The sequence below is a fragment of the Bos indicus x Bos taurus genome, chromosome 15 (genome assembly GCF_003369695.1).
Source record: "Bos indicus x Bos taurus breed Angus x Brahman F1 hybrid chromosome 15, Bos_hybrid_MaternalHap_v2.0, whole genome shotgun sequence".
NCBI lineage: Eukaryota > Metazoa > Chordata > Mammalia > Artiodactyla > Bovidae > Bos > Bos indicus x Bos taurus.
The window spans coordinates 40,437,438-40,454,713 of record NC_040090.1 but is presented as its reverse complement, the minus strand read 5'-3'; the positions used below and the strand labels follow the sequence as shown (position 1 = coordinate 40,454,713).

Sequence of the window (17,276 nt, the reverse complement as noted above, 5' to 3'; positions counted from 1 at the left end):
AACTTCAGCTTCTTCAGCATTACTGGTCAAGGCATAGACTTGGATTACTGTGATATTGAATGGTTTGCCTTGGAACGAACAGAGATCATTCTGTCGTTTTTGAGATTGTATCCAAGTACTGCATTTCAGACTCTTTTGTTGACTATGATGGCTATTCCATTTCTTCTAAAGGATTCTTGCCCACAGTAGTAGATATAATGGTCATCTGAGTTAAGTTCACCCATTCCAATCCATTTTAGTTCCCTGATTCCTAAAATGTTGATGTTCACTCTGCCATCTCCTGTGTGATCACTTCCAATTTGCCTTGATTCATGGACCTCACATTCCAGGTTTCTATGCAAGATTGCCCTAGTCAAGGCTAGGTTGAGTTTATTTTTGGGTTTTATCTTAATTCTGGCCAAATTCTCTTCAGCGAGGGTTTCCGTTTTGTTCAAGTGAAGTGTGTGTCTCAGCACAGGTCCCTGAGGAGAAGTCTGCATCCATGCACTTGACCTCTCCTGCCCTCCTCTCTGTCTTTTCTCTGCCTTGGGCCTTGGGGCTGAAGACCATAGTCCTAAGGAGTGTATTCATGCATTCGTCCTGTCATGTCTGACTCTTTTTGACCCCATGGACTCTAGCCCATCAGGCTCCTCTGTCCACAGGATTCTCCAGGCAAGAATACTGGAGTGGGCAGACATTCCCTTCTCCTGGGATCAAACCCGGGTCTTCTGCATTGCAGGTGTATTCTTTACCTTCTGAGCCACGTATATAGTTTCCCCAATTACTTTTGATAATTTGTACCACTTCTGCCAGAGTGGTACAGTTGTTTACAATTGATGAACCAAAATATCATTATCATCCAAAGTTCATAGTTTATGTTAGGTTTCACTCTTGGTGTTACACACTATATGTGTGCGCTAAGTCACTTCAGTCATGTCCAGCTCTTTGCAGCCCTATATACTACAGCTCTCCAGGCTCCTCTGTCCATGGGATTCTCTAGGCAAGAATACTGGAGTCGGTTGCATGCCCTCCTCCGGGGATCTTCCCCACTCGGGGATTGAACCCACGTCTCTTAGGTCTCCTGCATTGGCAGGCTAGTTCTTTACCACTAGTGCCACCTCGGAAGCCCAATGAGTGTGTTACAGAGAGGAATGACCCTAGTGGAGAGCCCGCCAGGTAAGACTGTGGGATCCTAGGAAGAGAGAGTCATCTAATCCCCTGTTTGATCTGAGTCGTCAGGTTCCTACTTTTCTCCTTACAGCCTGACTGCTCCAGCGTTTCTGGGGAGCCAGCAGCAGTGCTCGGACCCACACAGGCATTGCTTTCCCAGGGTTGGGGTGTATCGGATGTGGCTGCCTGAAGCTCAATCCTATCTGAAAGTCTGTGGGAGTGAGATTCCCCAGAACAGCAAAAGGGCCTGGGGAAAGAGGCCCCTTCGGTTACCACCTGGGAGAAACTTTGTATGCATGGCCACCCAGAGCTGAGCTCAGTCAGGAGCTGTGGGGGACAGAGGCACAGCCCCATCTTCCTCCCCACCCCAGAGTAGGGTGCACTCCTGTTTGCTCTGTTCTGAGAGAAATCCTCACATGTCACTGCTGCCTGGGGCCCTGGAAGCAGCCGGGGTGGCTGCTGCGGTGGGCAGGGCAGGCTCCAGCTTTCAGCTGTCCCCCTCAGGACCCAGGTGCTGCCGGCACTGGGGCCTGAGCACTCTCTTCTGTGAGAATGCTCTGCAGCCCTTCTGTGCTGCCCAGGGACCTCACCTGGGAATGCTTTTGCATCAGCTGAACTGGAATAAAAGAAAGGGATGCTCCAACCGTTTCTCCCTGTCCAGAGCTCCACAATCACAGGGTTCTGTTTGAGGTTATTTGGGGGCTGTGCATGTAGTGTTGGGGGGTGGGCTGTGGCGGGAGGTGAGAATTTTGGAGGCACTGTTCTGGGCAACAGAACTGTTCTCAGGCCCTCCTTAGGTTAGAAGTTAGAAGAGGTAGAGGGAGGCAAGTGTGTCTGGGCCTTGGCCTCCTCACTCAGTGGAGGGGACTTGCTGCCACTTTGAGGTGTTGCGTGAGAAGGCCAGAAAATAGCAGAGCAGCTTGGATGCCTCTTAGATGGACGAGCTAGAAGCCTGAGTAAGGGCTGGGCTGAGGTGAGGCTGGAGCGGGGACATGTTCCCTAGCTGCTGAGCTCGCTTCCGGATCTTTGGAGCGCTGTGTAGAGGGGATGGCAGGGAGGGCCCCTGGGGGTTCTGGCTGCCCTGGTGTGGTGGGGGTCGGGTGAGTTTCCAAATCTCTGGCTGTTCGGTGCCCTGGGTGTGTTTTCCTCCTTTCTGTCATCACAGTAGCCCTTGAACTTCTAGACCTGCCCAGGGAGGCCAGAGGGAAATTCAAGGGAGGATGTCTCTTTCTCTCAGATTCTGGTTGACTTACCCTTTCTCCTTCCCTGGAGACAGTCCAAGAATTTGGACCCCTCTGAGGCTTCCGAAGGGGGCCCTTGTTGCTGAACTTTGAGTGTCACTTTCACTTTTGCCTCGGACTGAGCAGAGCCTGACTTCCCGGGAGCCTTCTCTCTCCTTGGCCCAGCCTGTGCTTGGTGAGGCTGAGGGTGCTCTGGTTTGGATTATCCAGTTTTTGCCGCCTCCCTTGCCTGGGGGCAGACAGAGCTTTGTTTCGGGTGTGTGATAATGGGGCTGTGGCAGGAGGCGGGAGGTGGGCAGAGAGCACCCACGCTGAGTCTTTATCTTGGGGGCCAGCCCATCGGTCTGGAGTTCCTGGTCTATAAGAGGCTAAGTGCGAGTTGGCCCAGAGACTAATGCGTCTTCTCCATGAGCCCTGGACTTGAACACAGGGCCCTGGGGAGTGCGCTAGCCTCCCACCTAGACCCAGCCTGATGCCTTGGGAACCAGGGTGGGATACTCCAAACCAGGCTGACTTTTACCCTGCTGATTTGCAACAGAGTGGTCCCGAAATAAAGTTAGACTGCTGTGTCGCTTCTAGGGGCTGTTCCTTCTCGCCTGTCCAATTTGACATCTGCCTCTGGAAGATGCTGCTGTCCCACAAAGCCTTATAATCGTTGGCATTCTGAGCCTGACACTCAAAAATGTGGCCAAGGAAGCAGCTTGTTAGAGAGTTATGTGGAGTGGCCTCGGCGCCTGACCAGGGAGCCCAGGCTGCATTCCTGCAGAGATTCCCACTCCCATCAGCTCGCTGGGGCTGAGGGAGCGTTTCCAGGAACTTGAGTGGGGTGGGAGCTGGGGACAGAGCCAGTCAGCCTTACTGTAAAGCTTTTCGAGCGTCTGCTCTTTCTGTCTTCTTCTGTCTTGCGTCGCAAGGCTGGGGGACAGTGAGGATTAGAGGCACCTAGTAGCATGGAGGCTGCTGCCCAGAGGTGTCATCCAAGGAACAGTGCCCGGGCAGTTGGGAAATGGTGTCCAGCTTTGGAGGGTGGGGAATGGCTGGCCCCTGAGAGCTCCTCATCTGTGCTGTGCATTGCCGGGGCGCTGGGCCCTTCATCTGGCCCTGTCTCCTCAGTGCAAGGGAGGGGAAGAGGCCGAGAACCAGAGAAACAGCTGGCTGGACATGAGAGAGGGTTGGGGAGGGAAGCTGCAGACCCAGGGCCCTCACCATGGGTGTGGTCTGGGAAGCTTAAGATTTGGAGAAATTCTCAGTTGTTGACACAGACACGCATCCCTTCTCTAACTGGTTCTTCCACTTGTGTGTGTGTTGGGGGCTGGGGTGTTTGGCATCCGTGGTTAATGGCCACAGGAGACGTGGGGAGGCATGGGGGGGCAGGGCTCAGTGGGACTGGGTTCTTCCTTCAAGAGGATCCCCGTGATAGGTTTGGGCTCTGACCAAGCCCCATATAAAAAAAAGTGCAAAGCAGAAATTCTTGGCGATGCCCCTGTCCTTTGTGTCATCAGCAAAGCTGGGAAAGGGTGAGACCTCTGGCTTCTGCAGCTGGGCTTGATGAGATGGGGCTGCTCCGGGCCAGGCCTTGGGGATGGAGGCCCCACCTCTTCTCTGTCTCCCAGGGCAGCCTGGAGCACCCTTGAGGGAGCTGTGTGGGCAAGAGAGTGGGTGAAGGTCTTCAGATGTGCCAGGTTTCCTACCTCCCATCCAGGCCCTGCAGAGTCTTCTCCAGATTTCTCCACTCAGCTCCAGCTTCTTCAGCCTCACTGTGGCTCTCTCCCGGAGGAGGGAGGAGGTTCTAAGCTGGATTCCCTAGCCCTCCTGGTCTCCCAGCTCTGAGCCATCGCTTTGGGACCGACTGGCTCTAGGCCTTGGGCACTGCTTGGTCTCTGCACATCCCCATGCCCTTGTCACCCTTACTATCTGGACAGGTGGCTGCGTGGGTTTCTGTGTGGCAGCTCCAGGAGGGTCGTCAGAACAATCCAGAAAGTGGGGTGTCAGAAGTGAATGAGGCTGTGAAGGGCTCAAGCTATGGCTGGGGAGGTGGGGCTTGGGCCAGGGCCAACCTTCATTTCCTGGAGAAATGATTAGTGGCCTGGTTATATCTGAGAGGCTGTTGAATGTTGCTGGAGAAGAAAGAGGCTGTTTCTTTCTGTTAGGCTGGGCAGGCAGGAGGAGCAGGCATTTGAAGCTTTCCTGAAGTTTAGTTTCCAGAGGCCATACCGGGCTTGAGACCCTGGTGTTCCCAACTGTTTTCAGTTCCCAGATGATCACTGATATGCATCTGTGACTGTCCCAGGCCTCCGTCTCCTACTTCTATTTCTTGGAGCTTTGGCTTTTGCATTGATGTTCAAAGGGAAAAGAAGGAAGGGAGAGAAGAGGAGTGAAGGAGGGAGGAAAAGAGTTTGCCTTAGCGCTCAGAAGCCATTAGGGAGTTTAGGAACATCTGTCTAAAACAGTGGTTCTTAATGGGGCAAGCATGGGTTGGGGTATAGTTCCATCCATCCATCCGTATCTACCCATCCATCCATCCACTTTTCCTTTGTTCCTCCTTTTCTCCTTCCTTCCTTCTTTTCTTCTATCCATCATCCATCTGTCCGACTCATCATCCGTTTATCCGTCTATCTGCCCAGGGGACATTTGACAGTGTCTGGAGACATTTTCAGTTGTTTGGTTGAGGGGATACTACTGTCCTCTGTGTAGTGAATGGAGGCCAGGGTTGTTACTGAACATCCTACAAATGCACAGTCCAGTCCACCACAACAAGAATTATCCAGCCCCAACTGGAGCAACTCTGATCTAAAGCAGTTGAGACAGGGTCGTCCTGTAGGCTGGGGGAAGACGATAAGGACTCTGGCTGGTCATCCAGCCCAAAGCAGTTTAGATTTGATGAGCCTGGAATACATGTTCTCCCTGCCCCCATCTGCTCTGTCCTGTGTCACAGGATAAGGAAGATTGTATCCTGACTCAACAATCTTTGGTCCCCTAGCCTCACCGCTACAGGACCTATGTTGGCGAGGGACCAGGAAATACAGAGTCTATCCTGATTCCTCCCTGAGTGCCCGCGATGGGGTGGGCTATAGAAAACATGCAAGGGATGTCAGGTTTCATATTTGGCTTCTTGAGGCAGGGCTTCTGGGTCAGCTCTGCTTAGTCAGGGCTCTGGAATGGAGAAAAGTCATTTTCATGGCATGACTGTGTTACAGGAAAGTCTGTGCAGTTGCTGGGGACTCTGCCTGGTGTTGAGAATCACTTAATCCAGTCCCAAATCCTTCCTTGCCCCGTCTTTGACTCATTCGTTTACAGAGATCTGTACGGCTCCCATGGCAGTCTAATTAGCCGTGACTGAAATCCCCCTTCACAGCCCCTGTGCCCCCACACCTCGGCAAAGACATTTCCTAAATTCATGGTGGTTTCTCATGATAGTGATAAAAATGAGATCTGGTAGAGATCTTGGTTTTGGCAATTGAAAACTCTGACGGCATAGAGGATTTGGTAGCTCTCCTGTGTCCACTCTCAGGGGCCTTGTGTTGAGTCTGTTGCTTTTTCTGTCTGCTCCCTGAGAAGTGGCAGCTGAACTCCTCTATGGTGGGAGGCACAGGCAGGTGTCTGTGGGGCCCCAGTGGTCCCCCAGGCTCATCCTGCTGCTTGGACAGAGAAGGTGGGGCGAGCCCTGCTCTTGCGGTGTGCACCTCCAGCAAAACAGTATTCTGGCCCCTAGCACCTGCGTCCCAAGTAGTGGTATTGGTATAGAGTGGAGGTGGGGAAAGACAAGACAAGGGGGAGTGGAAGGCTGTATTCACTCACAGTCCCTGTGACCCTTGTCACCACTGTGGTTCTGCCACATAACTGAGCCAGGACTCACCTTGCTTGCTTTTTAGGAGTCCAGGTGTATGTTGGCAGGAGGATAGGGCTTGTAGGAAGGGGTTGCTCTTCAAGGGCGGGAATGGACGGTGCTTTTTGGATTTTCTGTGATTTCCTGGTAGTGCCAATGCAGTGCTCTGGACGTCAGAAATGAATCCTGAGAAGAGAAGCAAGAATTCCCCCCAACCCCACCCCTCCAGTCCAAACTCCCTTCAGGCTTTTCACATCTCTCGTGTGTCCCAGCAGAAGAGTTTATCACAAAAGGGGATTGATGACCATTGTCCTCTTGCTGAGGTCCGTGGTGGAGGAAGTGGAGTGACGCTAGTCAGAGCAGTTCATTGAACAAGTAATACTGAGCGCTCACTACTTGCTAATCACTGCTCTGGTGCAGAGTTACCTCAGTGGACCAGGTGAAAGCCATGTCCTGAGAGAGCTGTTGCACAGCGTGCCGGTGAGATGCAGGTCTGGTGCAGCCTGGTGCCACCCGGCTCCCTGGAGTTCACAGAGTCCTCCACACCCACGCCCAGAGGTGGTCCTCAGGGAGCAGGGGGTGAAGAGACAGCTGCGTGACCTCTGAAGGCCTTTCCTGCCTTAAACTGTATATCTCCGGGGCTTTCGCAGAGGACGGACTGGAGCCAAGAAAAGACGCCTGCTGTTGGCTTTGTCCTCTGGCTGGGCACAGGCACGGGTGGCTGAGCCAGTCTTGTGCAATCTTTGAATTTATAAAGCAGAGGCCAGACAAGGCTGAGCTGAATTGGGGAGGGGGGACGGTTCGGCTTCTGGACTCGGAACCAGGCTCTGTTTGTAGCCTTCCCACTGCAGACAGGCAGCTGTGTGACTCATAAGCTGAAGGGCCAGGCAGAAGCCACTGTCTTTGGCTCACAGGAATTCTGCTTGTTTATTTGTGTGTGTGTGTGTGTGTGTGTGTGTATCTCCTTCTTTCCTTCTCTAACTTTTCCTCCTCTGCAGGAGATCTGCCCAAGGAGAATCCGTATGAGGATGTGGACTTAAAGAGCCGAAGAGCAGGACGAAAACCCCAGCAGCTGTCTGAGAACTCCTTGGACTCTTTGCACAGGATGTGGAGTCCTCAGGACAGGAAGTACAACAACCCACCCACTCAGGTAATGGCAGCCCTGAAGCGCGCCTGTAGGGTCAGCTTGAGGCCAGGGCCAGCTTCTGCTCAGGCTTTTTCCCTCACTAGTGCTTGGCAGAGGTGACGTCAGGGAGGAGCTCTGTGTTCAGGGACCTCTGCCATGTCGACATCCTTTGTGGACAGTCGAGACGTGCTCTTAGGGGCCACCCAGTCCCACCTTCTTCCCTTTACTGCTGGAGCTCTAAGCTGTGAAACTAAGGTAGGAGCTCCTGTAGTCTCCTGTCTAATCAAGATTTCTCCTCCCCTTCCTGGAAGCAGGAAGACAGGGCCTGGGTTGGTGTCTTAAAATTCTGCAGAACTGATCTTAGCCCTGGCATTTAGGGGCCAGGGATAGGCCCAGTAACTGGATTTGGAGAGCCACATAGGTATCTCCAGGACCTAGAAGTGCTCCCATTGGATAAATGGCTGAGTGGATGAATCTCTGAGCAATGGACTGATGGAGGCAGAATGGGGAGAAAGGTGAAGAGGCAAAGGAGCTCTGAGGCTGTAGCTTGTTCTGGCTTTGTCCACGATGGACAGGAGGCTGGAGGATGGAGATCCTATCTTAAACCTACCAAAGCAATGCTGATTCTCCTAGAGATTTTAGAACACTGGCCAGAGAATATAAAAATTATTTCTTCTGGCCTTGGAGTGACTTGATTGTTTTTATAAAAGGTTTACCTTTCTAATGTGCTCTGTTCAAATAAACGTCCACTGAATGTGTGTTTTCCGACCGATTGGGTAGGAAGAGGAAGTTGGGGGAGGGAAAGGAAGGAGGACTTGCTGAAGAGTGATGAGCGGCGATGCCAGATGCAGGTGGCAGGTGGAAGGCATGCCAGGTGTGCAGAGCTGCTCCCTTTTTAGCAAGCAGTGATTCCACTGAGTAAGGTGCCCTGTGGCGAAGGATGTCAGTCTAGATGGAGCGAGGCAGAACACAGATCCGAGCCACACCCAGTAATGAGCAGAGTCAGCCTTGTCCCAGAGCTCAGACAGCGCCCACAGCATTCTCACTTGGCCTTCTTTTCCCACTCAGATGACAGCCCAGTTTTCTTTGTCTCTGCTTTCTTTTTTTCTGGCAGAAGTCAAGCTTCCTTTGTGGAAGCAAGTATCTAATCTTGCCCTGACCTGCTGATTAGCAGCTGAGGTCTTAGAAGAGGAAACCCTGGTCAATGGAAATTCCAGGTGGGGTTCGGGGGAAGTCAGGGAGGACAGCCTGTGGCTCCTGTGTCCAGCTCCCAGCAGACAGGTGCTGGCCACGGCATCCATGCTGAGGCCCTCTCCCCTGTCCCCCGCCCCACGCCAGCTCTCCCTGAAACCCGGAAGCCAGTCCCTGCGCAGCGGGAACTGGTCGGAAAGGAAGAGCCACCGGCTGCCACGGTTACCCAAGAGGCACAGCCATGACGACATGCTACTGCTGGCTCAGCTGAGCCTGCCGTCTTCGCCCTCCAGCCTTAATGAGGACAGCCTCAGCACCACCAGTGAGCTGCTGTCCAGCCGCCGGGCCCGTCGCATCCCCAAGGTAGCTTCTGCAGGTGGAGCCGGCTAGGACTGGGCGGGTGGGTGGGCAGGCCGGCCGTGGCTCTTTTCTCCCTCCCTCCCTCCTTTCCCTAATCTGCGCCTGCTTCCTTAATTCTCCTTAAATTAATTTTGGGTCCAGGCACTAGCCTTTTCTTTTTTCATCTGGCTAATTCTCTTTTCTTATCAATAAAGATGCACTGAGTGATTAATATTGCACAGATATTAGGGGAAAACAGGCCAGCTGGCCCCCAAGGAGTGCTCCACGCCACTGGCTGGATGGAGGCAGTCCTTAGGAGGCTCCTCATTAGTGTGCGCGTGGGGTGTGCAAAGTCTCTGTGTACACAGAAACATCTGCAGGCTGTGAGAGGCTAGAACTCAAAGGTGGGTCTTCTTTCTGTACCTCTCTGAGTTGAGAGTTTTCAGCAGTAATTTGCACACCCACACCAGCCAGGCCCAGATCCCCAGCTCAGAGCAGCAGGATTTAGCCCAGTGGTATTTTTAGCCTGCAAACAATGCTCGGGTATATTGGGAATTTAGCTCCTTCCTGCCAGGCCCCCAGGTGGTAGCCCGGAGGGGAAAGGCTCAGTCCTTGTTCCTGTTATTGCCTCTGAGCAGCTCTTTGTCTCAGCTGGTTCACTGACTCCTGAGACCCAGGAGCTCCCATCCTGTCTGGTTTGATCACAGTTCCTTCCTCTGGGGAGCTAAGTGAAGACCCTTGTCTTGGGGGCAGGAGACCACTAAGTGGACAAATAGGTAGAGAGCTACGGCTTGCCCTTGGGACCAGTGCAGCAGAGAGACAGCGCTGGGCCCCACGCGGGGAAGGGTGGGAGGCTTCTACCAGCAGGGGAACAGATGGCCTCTGTAAATCAGCAGCCTTCTTAGGAGCAGGGGCAGATGGCGTTAGGGTTACCTCACCCTCCCTGCTTTTCTCACCCAGCTTGTCCAAAGAATTAACTCCATCTACAATGCCAAGAGGGGAAAGAAGAGGTTAAAAAAGCTGTCTATGTCCAGCATTGAGACATCATCACTGAGAGGTAGGCCTGGACACCCGAGCTGGCTCATGTTCCTGGGGCCCTTGGGCATTAGAAGTGGCAAGATGCAAGGACTAGCCTCAGTTTACCCTTCCATGGGCCAACTTGCCTTCTAGGAGGGTAGAGCCCTGCCCAAAAGTGGCCACACAGGAGGGGAGGGCCAAAAAGAGAAAAAAGCCCTGGGAACGGTTAGTTGAGACTCTGGGCTGTGAGGCCTGAATAGGGGGGAGGTGGGAGTGGGAATCTGTGTCCGGCCAAAGGAAAGGCCAGACTTACTGAGCACTGTGGTCTGTTTCCCATTTTGAATCTTGGCCTCCTGGAGGCAGGACCCTTGTGTTCCAGGCCCACAGGCCTCTCTGCTGGCTCAGCCTCCAGCTTCGGCCCTCAGCTTCCCCCAGATCAGGACTGGATGGATAGGAGTTTGTGTATAGATTAACACCTGCAGGTTGAGCTCTGAGGGACACTGGCCCTGGGCCACGCAGTTCCTGGCCGGGGGCCCTTTGGAGCCCAGATGAGGTCCATCCCTCATGAGCTGGGCCTGAGGTGAAGAGGGGGAGTGGGGAGGGGGTCGGTGGGGGGGTGCACAGAAGACATTTACCATGGGGCAGCAGCTCAGCCAGCCTGCACTCTGCTCTGACTTTTCCAGATGAAAATAGCGAGAGCGAGAGCGACTCTGATGACAGGTTCAAAGGTGAGACGTGGCTCCTAGAGAACAGGGACCCCTTCCCAGCCCTGGTGGAAGGGTATCTATCAGCCTTTGCTGTCCCAGTGTCCCAAAGTGGCCCAGTTGGGAAGGGTATCAGCAGGCAGGATACGAGGCCAACAGAGCAAGGAGCTCTAGGGGAGTCCATTCCTTCTATCATGGAGCTCAGCCCTGTGAGCTTAAATTCAGACATCTCCCCTTTTCCAAATTTAAGGCTGGTGACCCTGCCCTACTTTCTTAAGCCATTCATTGTCCATCTAGGTATGCCTGGTAAGTGTTGTGGGTCTGGAGGGTCAGAGATGTGTTCAAGGTTCCTCTTCTGGTTGTGAGAAATGTGCTGAAGTCTGAGGAACCTGGTGCTTGGGAGGCCCTAAGGCCACTCATCTTTCCCCTCCCTAAAGAGGAGAGCTGTCACCTCCCTGGAAGGTTTCTGGGACCTTCACATTCCAGGGGCCTTGGACAAATCTCTCTTCTTTCTCTACCGAGAACCCCTGTTTAGACCTTCCTAGATGAATAAAGTTTCGATATTGGGAGCTCCCTCCTTCCCTCCTTCTCTCATCCCCAGGCATGTGGGCAGGTGGACTTTGGGCCTGGGGACAGGGGGAAGGGTCCAAGGCCAAGGTTGCTAGGGCCCCAGGATGAAGGCTTCGTGGATGTTTGTATCTTCTCGCCCTGTTGGCCCAGGGTGTGTAGGTGCCATGACGCCTCCCTGGGTTTGCCTGGCTCAGGCAGTCTTATTGGCCCCAGCCCAGCCTCCAGAGGCTCCGGGAGGCCCAGACCAGTAGCTCCCTGTGTCAGATCAGACAGACAGACACCTTGCTCCTGCCAAGTCTCGCCCAGAGCTCGGGGGGTCAGGCTGTCAGGCTAGGCTCCTGCACTTAGAGGTGACCCACTGGGATGGAGCCCTGAGTGTGAGGTGGGGCGGGAGCTGACGCGGGGTCTTGTCCTGATGTGTGGCCCGCCCCCAGCCCACACACAGCGCCTGGTCCACATCCAGTCCATGCTGAAGCGCGCGCCCAGCTACCGGACCCTGGAGCTAGAGCTGCTGGAGTGGCAGGAGCGGGAGCTGTTCGAGTACTTCGTGGTCGTGTCCCTCAAGAAGAAGCCCTCCCGGAACACCTACCTCCCCGAGGTCTCCTACCAGTTCCCCAAGGTGCGACCCCTCCCTCCTTCCTGGCCTCTGCCTTTCCGCCTGGCCCATCCTGTTCCTGCCATAGCGACCCACCTCACTGCCCCAGCCCTGAGTGTGGCTCCCTGGAGCCAGGAGAAGTGGTGGGTTTGGGCCAGTGAGTATTCAGAGGATGAAGGCGGAGAGAGCAGCCCCCAGTGTGGCTAAAATCAGATCCACGTTGTGTACAGGACTTCGAGGGTCCTGAGGAAGGGCCCCCAGCTACTACTTCTATCTTTCTTCTCTTTTTGAACCACTTTATTGAGATACAATTTAATCTATTAAATTAAAGAGATACTATTTAATTCACCTGTTTAAAGCATACCATTCAATAACTTTTCATATATTCACAGTTATCTGACCAATTTTAGAACATTTTCATTACTCCCCAAAGAAACCCTGTACCCATCAGCATTCTCTCCCCTTTCCCCCACCTCCCTGAGCTCTTACCACTCCTTCCCTGCTTATCCCCAGCCAGCCCAGCTGCCTGGCCTCCTTTCACTTCCTGTAACACTCAAGCCCTTTGTCTCTGTCATTGCCCAGAATCTTCTTTTTTCCAGCTCTTCATTTGGCTACTGGCTCTTTCTCATTCTCTGCTCAAACAGTACCTCCTCCAGATCTTTCTAGATACTCTAAAGTAGCCCCCTCCGCCCAGTTCTCTCTGTTGTATCACCCTGTTTATTTCCTCTGTGGCCCCTCTGAGACTGTGTTGTTGATTACTTCACTCTGTTGGCCAGCACGCGCATAGGACAGGGACACCATCTGCTTTGTGGTCTCTTTCTTGGTAGTCCAGCAATGGCACAGTGCCAGGCGCCACATATAAAGTGCTGCTTTGGCATATATTGAATGAATGAATGAATGATGACTCATCCCACACCCAGACCTCTCTGTGAGAATTGTGAGTGGGGTCAAGGCTGCTGAGAAGCACGCCAGTTGGTAGAACGCCACCTAGGACTCACGAGGCTGGGGATGGGGTATTTCTCATCTACCCCCACGACCCCCAGCTTTCATGTCTTCTCTGATCTGTTTCTCCCCATATCCCTCTTCCTTGCAGCTGGACCGACCCACCAAGCAGATGCGGGAGGCAGAGGAGAGGCTCAAGGCCATTCCCCAGTTTTGCTTCCCTGATGCCAAGGACTGGCTCCCTGTGTCAGAGTACAGCAGGTGAGGCCCAGTCTGGCAGAATCTCCTCCACCCTGTCATAGCGGGCGGCTGGCTGGGCCCACTCTAGTCCCAGCCTCTTCTCCTGTAGCAGCCTGGTCCTTCACCCCCTCCCTGGGATGGCAGCCCGTTCTTCTTGGGGGCTGTTTCCTGGTCCTGTGTACTTCCCTGATGCCAGACTTCTCCCTGTTCCAGCGAGACGTTCTCCTTCATGTTGACTGGGGAAGATGGCAGCAGACGCTTTGGCTACTGCAGGCGCTTACTGGTAAGTAGGCCATTCGGTCCTCAGGGACTAGGACCGAATGGTCCTAGTCCAGAGTGCTAGGGTGGGCTAGGTGCTTTAGTAGAGGAGGTAGGATTTTCAATGTAGAAGGCTGGGCCACAGAGTTTGTATGTGTGTGCTCTTCTTTAACTTGAGCTTGTAGAAACTCTTGTGTTCGGCTGCCTTGTATGTTCCCTGAGGCCACTGTCACACACACACACACACACACACACACACACACACAGCGCTCCTGGGATGGCAGGACTTAAAGTGGCCACTCTGATTGGGCCCCAGGATCTGAGATAATCTATAATAAGGGAAGAGATTAGATCACTTTCTACTGGGATGTCATGTTTTTAGCTCTTCTATACTTTTTCTTTTCGTTCATTTTCTTTGGGCTTTTGAGCTCAGATCGTTGATCCTGGGTTGCAGGATCACATCAGTGTGTGTGTGTGCATCAGACTGGGATGGAGGACAATATTCCTCACCCCGACCCCTGGCCAGCCTGATGTGTGTCCTGCACTTGATCTGGTAGGACTGGAAGCTGAACAGGGACAGAGCGGTAACTTTCTGTGGGATTCTGGGAGAGATGCCTTGAGCTCAAGGGGAAAGGAAGGGTTTTAAAAACATAAGACATGTTGTAGAGAAGCACTACCCCATCCCTCTTCCCATTAGTCCTGGGAAATAGATTGGGGTAAAGAAAGTCCTGTCACATGCTCCCCTGGGGCTCACTGGGGATGTTGTTGGCTTGGGCTGTTGACAGTGTTTCAAGGTTCCTGGGCCTTAGTGGGAGAAGGGGCAGATGATGGGGATCTTAGGCAAAGGTGGTGTATAGCAGGGACCCCAAATGAAGGATTCGGGCTCATTCATTCGTTCATTCAAAAACATGTACCACACACCTACTGAGGGTTAGGCAACATGCTGAAGGTGCATAAAAATGAGTTAGACCTGGATCCTATATTCAAGGAACTTCAGGTGCTGTAGGACTTCCCTGGTGGCTCAGACAGTAAAGAATCTGCCTGCAATGCAGGAAGACTGGGTTTGATCCCTGAGTCGGGAAGATCCCCTGGAGAAGGAAATGGCAACCCACTTCAGTATCCTGCCTGGAGAATTCCATGGACAGAGAAGCCTGGTGGGCTATAGTCCATGGGGTTGCAAATAGTCGGACATGACTGAGCCACTGAGAGTGCTAGGGTGGGCTAGGTGCTTTAGTAGAGGAGGTGGGATTTTCAATGTAGAAGGCTGGACAAGGGGAATGAACTATTACTTGGGATCCATTTTATGTTCCAGGCATGTCATTTTCTTTATTCCTCATAGTAGTCCATGAGGCATTGTTATATCTGTTCTGTAGATTAGGAAACTGAGACTCAGATGTGGAATGACTTGCCCAGGGTCATACAGCCAGTGAGCGCTAGAGCCAGGTTGACTCCAAGCTCTAAAACCCCAAGTCTGGAACTCCCAGATGACACCACAGGGTAGTCCAGGGAGAGGAATACTTGGCTATAGAATGCCTGTGAGTCGGGCCAAGGGAATGTGGAGCAGTAGAGACCAGGCGGGGAGCCAGGCAGGTTCACCTGGAACTGGAGGGGCCTGTTGCGAAGGCTGCTTTAGCAGGGGCAGAGATGGAGTAGAGCTGCTCCTTTGCAGTGGGCCTGCCGCCCCCAGGGAAGAGCGTGTTTGTCCTGGCGTGCTCAGAGAGGGCCTGGGCTGGGCCCCTGCCAAGGGGGCTGGCACTCGCTCGGCATTCCTACAGATTGGACACAACGATTCTAACCCAAATCCCACATACTTGATTTAATCACTTGGGGTTTTAGGGGAGGCGGGGGAGAGGGAAAAAGAGAGGAGTGAGTTTCAGGCCTAATATGGACAAAAACAGATTCTGCCTTCTCTTTAGATCTGTGACGTGTGGCCAGCAGGTTTGGAGACTGAAATAGCCCCATCTGCATTTGCTTAGCGGCCTGCATGAGGGGCCAGCACCTGCTGCTCTGCTCCCTCCCTACCCGGCCTGGCCAGGCCCTCCAGGCCTCCAAGCCAGAAACAGCCACAGAGCCCTGCCAGCCACTGGCTGGAGAAGCCGGCTCCTGTGGACTCCCTCCAGCCTGCACTGGGGGCTCCAGGCCTGGGGAGCTCTTGGCCCACCTCTCCTTGAGCTACCTACCTTTCAGATCCCCCTACGACTCTGTTCTCCTGTACTCTGTACAGGCCTCTCTCCCGTATCTTCATGTTTCTTTTCTCTCCTTTCTGTCAGAAGGCAACTTACTTCAGAGGTACCACAGCAAAGAGGTTACACACACACAGGCAGAAACAGACTCCTGGTTCCATGACTTCTAAATATCTGACCTTGGGTGATGGCTTACTAATTTTGAACCCAGTTTCCTCATCCATAAAATGGGAATAATAATGCCTAGCTAACAAGTTTTTGGAAAGTTCCAAGCCCAGGACTCAGAAACGGTAAACATTCAATAAATAGTAGTTTACTTACCTTATATAGTGTCAGTTTGCTTTTCTAGAATGGGGACGATCCAGAAAGGGAGAGAAGTGCAACTGAGAAAAGGAATGTGTTGCAGAATGTCTCTGGTGGGGGCAGAAGACCACCCGGCTCATTCCTAAGAATGTACACAAGCCCCTGTCCTTGCCAGCAGGCTCCCGGGGACTTGGGGATGTAAATCCACAGATCACCCTACAGCCTCTGCCACACCGCTTCATCTTTGCCAGCCCCCACCAGGGTCCTCTGGGAGGAAGGGCAGAGCCTGTGTAGCACTTGGCAGGAGCCTGGCACCTTGGGCTGGAAGGCCAGAAGAGGCTGAAGCTGACCCCCAAAGAGTGGCCGCTTTTCCTTTGAGGGCCTGGTTGAGTAGGTGTTCAGAAGAGGCCTGGAATCTTCTTTCACTAGAAGAGAGGTTTTCACTAGAAGAGAGGTGCTTAGTCCTCAGATCCTAAGAAAAAGGAGCCAGGTGTAGTAACCACATGTTCTCTGTGTCTGTCTCTCTCCTTGTCCCCGCCCAGCCAAGCGGGAAAGGGCCTCGGTTGCCAGAGGTGTACTGTGTCATCAGCCGCCTTGGCTGCTTCGGCCTGTTTTCCAAGGTAAGAGGGCTCTGGCTTACTTCCTGCCCCCTTCCGCCATCTGAAAGCTCCCACAGGAGTATCTACAGGCGGTTTAGATGAGAAAACCACATGTGTGTGTGAGAGAGAGGGTGAGAGAAGGCGAGAATGCAAGGGCAAGTGCAGCCAGGCTGTCTGACTCCCTCCCTGTCCACCAGCTCCTACACGGCAGCGTCTGCTCGTGTCACATCCCACCCTGGGCCGTGGGCAAGCTGAGTCCTTGGGCACAGAGACCCTGGGGAAGCCAAGTGCCCAGGAACTCCACTCTCAAGAGGTGTTTCCTTTGCCCAGCTATTCACTCTTGGGGTCTGAAGCAAGAAATAGTTAGGGAACACAGCCCTCACAGTGGCCAGGGACTTGGGAAGGGTGGGGTGTGAAGCTCTTGGCTCCCAGCTTTTGGCCCAGACCAGTCAGATGCCAGAGTGCCCTCTTCTCTACCCAGGAGGTAGGGGAAGGGCAGGGCCCTGACCACCTTCCTCTTTGGGCTGCTGCCGGTGGGCACAGGTCCTCGATGAGGTGGAGCGCCGGCGTGGGATCTCCGCTGCTCTGGTCTATCCCTTCATGAGAAGTCTCATGGAATCACCCTTCCCCGCCCCAGGGAAGACCATCAAAGTGAAGACCTTCCTGCCAGGGGCTGGCAATGAGGTAGGGATTTCTGCTGCCTCCTCTCTCGGGTCATGGACTGAGGCTGGGGTGGGACCTGCGAGCCCACGGCTCAGTCTCCAGAGTGCGGAACACGGCCCCTTCCTAGCTCAGTGCGTTTGTACACCTAACCGACAGGTACTGAGAAATGAGTGACAGAACTGTGATCGTCGCTCACCTCTCTGCAGCTCCCAGGGCCTTCCCTGACCTGTTCGGACTAAACTGCAGGCCGTCTCTTCTTCATTGATTAGATGTTTATGGAATATGTGCTGTCTCACGGTCAGGTTCCTGTGGACCTCGGGGCAGAGTTGT

At 53.5% G+C, this 17,276-nt stretch overlaps 1 protein-coding gene across 3 annotated transcripts in view; it reads left to right on the top strand.

Moving 5' to 3' along the window:
• ST5 (suppression of tumorigenicity 5) overlaps positions 1-17,276 on the top strand; it is a 170,955-nt gene that overhangs the window by 140,698 nt on the left and 12,981 nt on the right. For all 3 annotated transcript variants that reach the window (XM_027563218.1, XM_027563219.1, XM_027563217.1), the window contains 9 exons: positions 7,215-7,366; positions 8,681-8,896; positions 9,833-9,929; positions 10,573-10,617; positions 11,598-11,782; positions 12,852-12,961; positions 13,154-13,223; positions 16,227-16,304; positions 16,827-16,967. In XM_027563218.1, the coding sequence (XP_027419019.1) occupies positions 7,215-7,366; positions 8,681-8,896; positions 9,833-9,929; positions 10,573-10,617; positions 11,598-11,782; positions 12,852-12,961; positions 13,154-13,223; positions 16,227-16,304; positions 16,827-16,967 (1,094 nt within the window). The remainder of the gene's footprint in view (positions 1-7,214; positions 7,367-8,680; positions 8,897-9,832; positions 9,930-10,572; positions 10,618-11,597; positions 11,783-12,851; positions 12,962-13,153; positions 13,224-16,226; positions 16,305-16,826; positions 16,968-17,276) is intronic.